The following is a 9,615-nucleotide window of genomic DNA, read 5'->3' as shown; positions in this document are numbered from 1 at the left end:
AGCCTACAAAGTTACATGAAACGAGTTAAGAGTTATTGATCAAAGTCTTTTGTTATTATAGTAATACAACAAAAATTGTTCCAAATGTTGTAGTCTACTATACTTTTTCAAACCATGTAGATCTATAGTCTCTGCGGTACTCAATCCTGTATCCTGTATTCTAAAGTATTCTGATTCTGATTCTGATTCTGATTCAATCCTTGTTCTTCATTTGTTGGTATAACAGCAACACGACAGTCTTCCTGCCCTATGCAGGTACAGCAGAGGTAACACCAAACTGCTGGGCAAGTTAAACCAGATAAGAAACATTAACACTGAACACTTGACAGTGTTGCTCACCAGAAGTGATTTGTAAAGAGCATTTGATACAAGCCACCCAAAAAACCATAGCCACACAGCACAGGTTATAGCTGTGACAGTGTAGAAAGCTCTCAGCTTTGATTGGTCAACCTTTTCCTTTTCCCTACCTCCTTCCCCTGGCCCTGGGCGAATCAGAACAAAGAGAACAGAGAGGCTGCAGAAAGTTATGATTATAATGGATGGAGCCAAAATGCAGAACGTTGGGGCAGATTGGTAGTTAGGAGGTAATAAGAGTGCAAAACCCACCAGTCCAAAGCTCAGCATCCAAACACAACCAATGGTGATGTTTCTGATCCTGACCCCACGGGCATTTCTTAGACTCATGTAGGTGATGGGGTGAACAACAGCCAGATAACGCTCTACACAGGTCAGGACGTGGAAAAATATCTCTCCATAATAAGCAACGTTACAAACATATAATCCTACTGCCACACTCACTAAGTGATTAGTGTATGTGCTGCAATACATGACCAAACACCCTAAGATCCAGATCAGCTCCATGGCAGCCATGTGGTAGGTGAAGATGTCAGAGTGGCTTGCTGTTTTAAAGCGCTGATGCCGCCATCTTTGGTGACCAACATAACAGACGAGAACAAAGACAATGATGAGGAAGGTGATTTTCACTGTATTGAAAGGAATAAATTTGTATGAATATATGGCGCAGATATCGTCCATAACATAGTTGGAGGTGGAGTTAAAAGCCATAACTGCTGTATGATGTAGGTCTGAGGAGAAAAAAAAACAATTAGAGGGACTGGAAGGGATTGACAGATCACAGTTATAATGCATCTTAAACAGTCTCTGACAAATTAGTAGCGCTTTAGGCGCAATACTGTGAGAGATAACTGGCATTTTTTTGTCAACAAATACTCTAACATAAAGTCTTAATTGTTAATCAACATTTAAAAACAAACCACCATAACATGGGTATGAAATTTTTGACAGTAGAAAAATATACTCAGAATGAATTAAAAATACAATATTTTGCTCATTCATAATATCATATTATCAAGCTGGTGGAGTATAATAATAAATAATTTTCCATTATCCTCTGTCATTAAAATCTGATCACATGTAATTCATAGAGTTGTTCACAAATAAATCAAATAAATGGTCTATCTATGACACTTAAAGAAACGTTTTCATTTTTAAATGAATATAAAAAATTTCAAATCCAAAACACATTTTCTCTCTTAATTTTAACAATTCGGTAATCCCATTCAGTGTTCTCAGATTTACCTACAAATAAGGATCTTCTCATTGTAGTGACTCGATTTCACTACAGTTACAAAGTGGAAGCAGCTATGAGTTCCACACAGAATATAATGTGTTGACGTTATCATCAGAAATTATCTGGTTTAACTTAACCTGACCCACTAAATTTAATCACTTCCTCAAAGGTGTAATAAAACCATAGCGCTGTAACTTGATCAAAGAAAAATGGGCTTTTAAGAGTAACCTTTGTTTTGAACAGGTTTAAAAAAAATTAATGAATTCATTTTTTAAAAACTATTAATTACAAGTTCCTAACATATACAGAAAGTGAGGCAAAAAAGGTAGATAACCTACATCAAAATTTAAATTAATGTATAGTGAGCACAGCTTGAAACACTTTAATCTCAGTTGCATCGGTACAAAAAGATAAACAACAGATTAAATATTTTTTTGAAAAAGAAAGCATTTAAAAATTAACGTATCACTATAATCACCTTTATGGTTGAATTGTTTCCTCTGGTTTGCGTCTCCAAACTGACCGACTGCTCTTCACTCTAAATGTGCACTGATGCTTCTTCTGGTGTTGATGGTGGTCAGAGTTCCCACAGCAGCAGAACAATGGGGGCCTTTTGCATGACTCTATAGGTGGTTACTGTAAATTACAGAAGCAAATACTTCACCATTTGCGTCACAGTAAGGTATTGCAGGTTACATCGGTATTTTCTAACAACTATAGATAATATATGTAGAAAAAAAACAAATTCTCTTTTTCACCCCAACATGTAGGAAACCAAAAACTAACATGGAGTTTGTGTAATTAGTTCAGCTGATTTTGGTTGAGTTGTATATATGTGACAGAACAGTTTAGGATGTGTAAATAATGGAAAAAATCAACATGCTTAGAATTGTTAATGTCTATGTTTATTCTATCAATCCATCACATCTCACAGTATTCAAACGGCTTGTAATTTAAGACAGGTGTTCATTCAAATTAAGCAGTGTCATGCAGCCTGTATGTACATTGAGCAGTTTGATGGGATTTAATTTACAGCATGTGTGTGAGGATTTTACTATGCATCCAGTATCAACTCTACTTCCATTATTATTAGAAGATTTATTGTAACCCTGATACACATTGCAAGCCATAATTCTGAAATGCAGTGTATATAGTGTATAATGTCTATGTTTATCAATATTTAAACCTCTCTGTCTTAAATATATATGGTTATATCATCTTATATCATCTTATATCATCCATTATAGAGATCAGAGCACTCTTCGTTGCACTCCACAGCACACACTACGTTGTTTGGCTTGTGTTTTGCCAAGTGCACTTCTATGTTCTGACCTGAGAAATTTCTCCTGAGTTTCTCTGCTTCTTTATAAAGGAAGACAATATTCTTCCGTTTGTCATTTTGGCTACGTTCACACTGAAGGTCTTAATGCTCAATTCCAATTTTTTGAATCAAATCAAATTTTTTTGTCTGTTTGTTCAGACTACAAATAAAATGTGACAGCAAACGCGCTCTAGTGTGAACCTTCAAAGTGGCCCGCAAGCGGACCATTAATATTATTATTGTTATTATTAGAAGATTTATTGCAACCCTGATTCAATAAAACACAACACGTTCTGTTTAGACCCAGACCAAACAGTATTGTTTGACTGATGGCCCAAAGACTTGTTTCTGACTTAACGTTTCCCAATTTTGCTTTAAGTTATAAAGTTATTTTGTCATTTACATATGGCCTAATAATTATCCTTATTGCTGTTTCAGAGAGGAGCGGTGCTTCAAAGGATAGTTGCAGATTTCTGTCAGAATCTGCAGATTATACAGCACAAATAAAATGTTCACGTTTCTCCAACGTTGTCTTCCCAACAGTTTCACTAACATCTACACGGGATTGCCAGGAAGTGTTCACAATGTCTTCTCCAGTGCTGATAATTGCCGTCTGTCTTGTGTCAGTGACGTAAAAGACGGATTTAATGCGACCTGACCGTTCAAACAGCAGTCGCTTCCTAAAACATCTGATATGTACCACATTCAGTACCACATATGAAAGTGACCCAGGTCAGATTTGAAAATATCGGATTTGTGCCATTCACACTGTCATACCATGATCGGATATGGGTCACATAGGGTCAAAAAAGTCTGACTTGATGCATTTTCGTGTTTGAACTAGATAATGTTTTTATTGCTTTAACAATTGTGTTAAATAAAATAGCCTAAGGTAAGTCAGCAAATGATGTTGAATAGGTTGTCACGTTTACAAGATACAACAAGACTTTCATGTTTCTATGGTAAACCCAAGTGAATCATGTAGGATCTGCATGAAACTCAACTTATTTTATTCTTGTGTAGATGGCATGATACAATCTAGTAAGAGTGGATAGTTGCCTGGAATCACAAAATTTACAAGATCACTGAGGTTATAAGAGGCAGACAACCATACAGACACAATTACAAGTTAATTTAAACATGTAATTTTGTTTTTAATGTAACAAACACCCAATTTACTTTTTTCAGTATACCAAAAAAAGTAGTGGAGGCTACTCGATTTGACTGAGATGGATGCCTTCCTGAAACCACGATCCAAAGCATACGAGACTGAAAGTTATTGACTTACTTCACTCGAACATGATATGAACAATTTAATCGAGCCTCTCTGCATATCATGTAGTTTCTACACTTTAAAGTTATGCTTAACTTTAAAGCATGAGGCACTTATGTTAAATACACGCAAGATGCTTACGTAAATCCAAGAGTTGGCCAATCCCTTTTTTTCAGTGTATGAGCATGCACCTTAAAACATCCTGCCTAGTACAACTGAACAACCTGAAAAAAATACATATATAAACACATGCAAAGCACAAACAAGCATTGTACAAACAAAAAAGTTGATTTGTGCTGTCATTTGCATAGCCAGCAGCCATTGCTCTATATACGACATGAAAACTTTTGGAAGTCAAATCATTTGGTCTGTTTTCCATTTTTTTCAAACAAAGATGAATGCCTTTTCAGAGGTTGACATAACTATAAGAGCTGAGCATGTCTATTAGGGCTGCCACAAAAACATATAGAACAGAGAGGCTGCAGAAAGTTATGATTATTATGGAGGGAGCCAAAATACAGAAAGTGAAGCAAATCTGTAGTTAGCAGGTATTAAAATTGTAAATTTGCAAAAGAACAAACAATAAATTAGAAAATAAATATACACTTTTGGAATGGGGGAAAAGGATCAAGAACATTTTTAAATAAAATTTACAGTTAGATGCTTAAAGTCACCTTGGAGTGGTTTAAATGAACCCTTATGGAAGGAGAGAAAAGAGTCCAAATGAGGGGTCAAGCACAATGCAGGAGTCCTTACTGATGTAGTGCTTGTGGAAGATGTCCTGTAGCAGAGGTAGAGATGTTCCAATTTTCTTGGTAGCTGCTTTAACAATCAGCTTATGCGTTGTTGCTGGCTGAGGTTGCCGACTTTGGTCACCTGCTTCAAGCGTCTCGATACACCACACTAACAGCCAAAAAAAAACCTAACACCTACTCCACTGGTGATGGAGTAGGTGTTAGTGGTCCAGGTGAGGTCATCTGAGATGGGAACGTGATACTGTTAACAGTCTCTACCGTGGAACCGTGGATGCTGAGTGGTGTGTGGGTGGAGCTGGCGTTCTGGTGCACCAGAACGCCAGCTCTGTACGCCAACTCGTCGTTGCTGCTGATGAGTCCAACCATGGTTGTGTCATTGGAGAACTTGATGATGTGGTTAGAGCTGTGTAGGGCAGTGCAGTCGTGTCAGGAGAGTGAACAACAGTGGGCTGTAAACACAGCCCTGAGGAGCTCCTGTGCTAAGTCTGATGGTGTTAGAGGTGTTGCTGCCGATTCAGATGTACTGAGGCGTATCTGATAGGAAATCTACTATCCAGTTTCAGAGAGAGGTGGAGTTTATATTGCCACTACCAATATCAACCCACAATCTTCGATCCTCACTCTGAGACCTCGGTAGCTTTAAGGCCTATGGCGTTATTTGTGTGCCTCTATTCTGATGTTGTATTTTGAGGAGAAAAATATAGTCGATACTGCTCATGAGGTTAGCCTTAGTTAGCTTTTTCCACTCCCGTATGTGTTGGTTAATTGTGTGCTGATTATATACCCAGTGGTCTACAGAACGCAGCCCCGTGTGTTTTCTGTTTGAATTTTGCAATAAAACCTTTATTTCACTTAGTTACTCGTGTGAGGACTTAAGAAAGAAAGTGTACTTTATTGGTCCCCGAGGGGAAAATCCCTCTCTGCATTTAACCCATTCACTCAGTGAAGCAGTGGGCAGCCACTGGAGCAGTGTGTAGGGACGGTACCTTGCTCAGGGGTACCTCAGGGTAGCTGTTCAGGGGAATCGAACCCCCGACCTTCCGATCATGGGGCCACCACTCTACCTACTGAGCTATCCCTGCCCCCTAAGTATGTTGTTACTCCCTGTCCCCTAGCAGAGGGGGTCGTAACAATCCACATACACACACAATAACAGCCCTTCTTGCTCAGTTGTTGGCATTTGCTCTTGCGCAGATCTCTGCTTTGTGTGCCGACAGACATCTGCGGACCTGCTCTCAGTGTGATTATAGCTACATTACCAATTAACACAATCAGATCCAAGTAACACCGAATAATAACTTTTATGAGTTACAAACAAAGTTGAATAGTCTGTTTCACTGGATATAATGGAATAACATATGCCAAGATTCACTGACCACAAGCTCACTAGCCTGGATTATTGTCAGTCAGCTAGCCAAAACTGACAAGTTTTGGGGTTCCTCACAAAAAGTCATATTATTTGTAACTTACCAAGGGACCAGTGGCACAAACATCCAAGTCCAATTCATTGCCTCGGTTCAGAGCAGGTGAAACATATCAGACATCTGCTGTCAGTGCAAACCAGACAGGAGATATTTCTTACTTTATACCATCGAACGGCCAAATTGCTGAGTTATATAAAAATGTTCTCTGTCTTCTAGTGGTTATAAAGGGAGAAATTAGCTACAAAGACCAATCATATATTTCCTAGCAGGCTTTTTAATGGAATAAGATGGTAATTTATCTCACATATGAAGACAAGCTCAAGTGGCCACAGTTTTTGGAAACTTCTTACATATCATTTTTCAATTGTGGTCATTGGTGCCTGGTGCTCTCTGTGCTGTTCCTTGTGATTACATAAAATTCCTGAAATGAAAATATAAAAAGAAAGTGTCAAATTATTTGAAAAAATAATTTCATTTTTTCTCTGACCAAATTTGTTATGTCCTATAGCATGTTTGCAAATAGTAACCAAGACCCCTCAGCTCCAATTTATCGCCAATAAAAGCAGATCACTGGTTGGTTCATTCAGAGGGAAACTCATACATGAGACTTGGTCAAGTAACTGCAAGATTTTGTGACTCCATGAATGCCTAAAAAGATAAATTAAAAGGCATTGCACACTTACTAACCATGGAAATACAGTTTTCACAATATCCATAAAGGGCTTTATTTACTGGCACCGAGAAGAGCAACAGTTTGAGGTAATATGACCCACATTTGTTAATTCAATTTAATCTACCTGATAACACTTATATGTACTTCAATCTTAAAACTGAGACAAAGGCAAAATGACAAAGTATGAAGGAAAACAGTCAAGAGTTAGAAGCTTAAATATACAATCTCTCTCGTCTCTCCGTGTTTATCTGCTTTCCCAACTAATCCTCATCCCTCTCTTTTCTCGTTTCTGCATTACAGTGTGATTTGCCCTCAGCTTGAACCCTTTGTGAATCAAATTAACACCATAGTTCACTGCTTTTTTACCCAATCAGACCTAAAGAGGACTGACCACTTTCATTCACTATAATTCTTTTGGTTTATGTGCTTGAAGAAACAACACATGAAGGCAGAAGGATGTTTTAAATGGTATATGTATGTAAATGTGGATGCTTGGAAACTCTTTTCCCCATTAGCGGAATAACGTACACCAAGTTTCATTGACGACAAGCTCACAAGCCTGGATTACTGTGCCCTGAAATTACAGAAACAAACAAACAAACAGCTTCTGAATTTCTGGCATTCTTCTTTGTGTGTGAAATGTTGATGTGCTTTTCCAGAGATCTAGCATCCGTCAGGAGTTATCACAAGGAGTTCATATGAACATTTGATCCTTTTCTTTTGAATACATAATTAAATAAAAAGGTCAGTGTAACATCCCCATAAATGAGGCCTGGGGGAAGGTGTGGGGAACAATAACAAACAGACCTAGAAAGAATGAGAAGGAAGCCAAACACGGGAGTATGGAATATATTATGGTTTTATTATGAATTCTCTTAACACAAAGAGATGGCAACGCCGCTTTATAAATAAGAACAAAAAGGAAAAATGGTCACAACTCAGTCTTATGTTTCTAATGAAAGTGGAAGATCAAACAAACAAACAAAAGCACTTCTGAGGCCCAGAGGCGCACCTTGATCATTAGCAGTGGCACACCGCACTGCTGCCCACGACACATTTCTTCCCTAACTTATATAACATCTTAATATCTTAAATGCCAAGTCGATCCAAGGGCGAAACGAGTGAATGAGCAGCAGCTGCGTCCTGGGCAAAGAGAGAAAGAGAGACAGAGGCTGTGTCCCAATTCAGGGTCTGCACGCTTGAAGTACGCACACTACGCGTACTACGTACGGTGCGTACTATAAGTATGAGAAGTGCAGAAGTGAGAGGCTTGTGAAATGGGACGGTCTAGTCTTCGTCGCGCTGTTCAGGTTGCCTAGTAACCATGATACTAACCGCGAGAAACGTTAAATACAGCTTTGTGTGACAGAAATGAAGGAGAAAAAATGTTTTGTTGGTCATTCATTTTTGTCATGACATCACTGTGATTAGTTGAGTATCTGAGGCTGAAACCATGGGACTGTAAAACATGATTGTTGGGCTTCATTTCTTGGCTTTAAAAACAAAAAAGCCAAGAAATGCACTATGCGCCTCCAGGTGTTTTATCAGATTTGAGGTGTTACCTCCTTTGCACAGTATCACCTTAAAGCACTTGTTGCAGGCTGCTGAGTTTGCATCTTTTGCTGTGAAGTACAGCCAGACTTTTGACTGCTTCGCCTCGGGCATTTTTCATCTGTAGGTTGAAATAGCTGATACAACATTAATAGCCCCACTGCGAATTGCTACCTGGGACACAAAAACCCCTCCACCACAGGTGGGATCCCAGGGGTTATGTTGTCTGCGGGCATGGAAAATTGGTCCTAGTTGAGGGACCAGACAAAGAGTGACACCGGTAGGTTTTCACAGATCCTGTGTGAAAACTTGCCTGTTTTTTTCCTGTCTTCAGAGTTGGCTCTTGGAGTGGGGAGTAGTATTTTTCCCGGCCCAGTTTCCACCTCCCCACTGACACAGCTGTTCTGCTGCATTCTAGAGCTGTCTAGTTTACCTGAAGTTTGTCATGGTCCCTGTGCCTCAACAGCTGATCCTGTATTAGGCAACATGTGTTTTGTTGTTTTTGCTCTCTCCCTCTCTTTCTCTCTCTCACCGCAGTGCTCAATATGGGCTCCCGCCCCTGGCCCACGCAACTGACATCTACACACCTGCTGCCTATCTGTATAATCGCGAGGCCTACTTAAGACGGCAGCACTGTGTTACTCGTCGCTGGATCGTTGAGCAATCAGCGTCAGTCACTCAGTCGTTAGTGAGTGAAGTTGTTCGTCGTTAACTCTAGTTTCTGTGTACAGATCTTCCCCGGATCTTTCCCTGCCTGCCTGTCATCCTGTGGACGAGTGTGTGGATTTGTGTTACCCAGTTGTGGAGAGAGGAGAGAGATTCTTTGGAGTGTGTCTGATTTCCGTTCTTTCCCTCACATACCCCGGACTGCACTTTTGTCCATCCCATTTACCCCGTGCCACTGGGCCGTGACAAACGCGGGCAGTGCCATAGCCAACTCTGAGTACCTTGGCGCTGATTCTTAATCCAACTGTGGTCACCTCCCTCTGCCAGGTCGCGGTCAACTTTGGAGGTCTTCCTGAGTTGA

At 39.6% G+C, this 9,615-nt stretch overlaps 1 protein-coding gene across 1 annotated transcript; it reads right to left on the bottom strand.

Annotated features, from left to right (window-relative positions):
- Positions 1-247: 247 nt before the first annotated feature.
- LOC146579039 (uncharacterized) lies at positions 248-5,306 on the bottom strand. Its single transcript, XM_085267882.1, has 3 exons — positions 5,119-5,306; positions 397-925; positions 248-280 (listed from the first exon to the last, which is right to left on the bottom strand). Exons 1-3 carry the CDS (start codon positions 5,304-5,306, stop codon positions 248-250), a joined length of 750 nt encoding a protein of 249 aa, XP_085124008.1.
- Positions 5,307-9,615: the final 4,309 nt, after the last annotated feature.

Source organism: Mchenga conophoros, linkage group LG3 (assembly GCF_057382185.1).
Source record: "Mchenga conophoros isolate Kocher_MC1m ecotype Shallow Benthic linkage group LG3, M_conophoros_male_GT1.1, whole genome shotgun sequence".
NCBI lineage: Eukaryota > Metazoa > Chordata > Actinopteri > Cichliformes > Cichlidae > Mchenga > Mchenga conophoros.
The sequence above is the reverse complement of the archived record's forward strand: the minus strand, read 5'-3'. Positions and strand labels throughout refer to the sequence as shown.

Bases quoted from the DNA above. Each gene is read 5' to 3' on its own strand.
- LOC146579039 (XM_085267882.1), bottom strand. From the start codon at position 5,306: ATGGTTGGACTCATCAGCAGCAACGACGAGTTGGCGTACAGAGCTGGC. The intron at 926-5,118 runs GTAGGTGTTAGG...TGGTCACCAAAG, and splicing joins CCTACTCCATCACCAGTGGA to ATGGCGGCATCAGCGCTTTA. The intron at 281-396 runs GTGTGGCTATGG...TAACTTGCCCAG, and splicing joins TCACAGCTATAACCTGTGCT to CAGTTTGGTGTTACCTCTGC.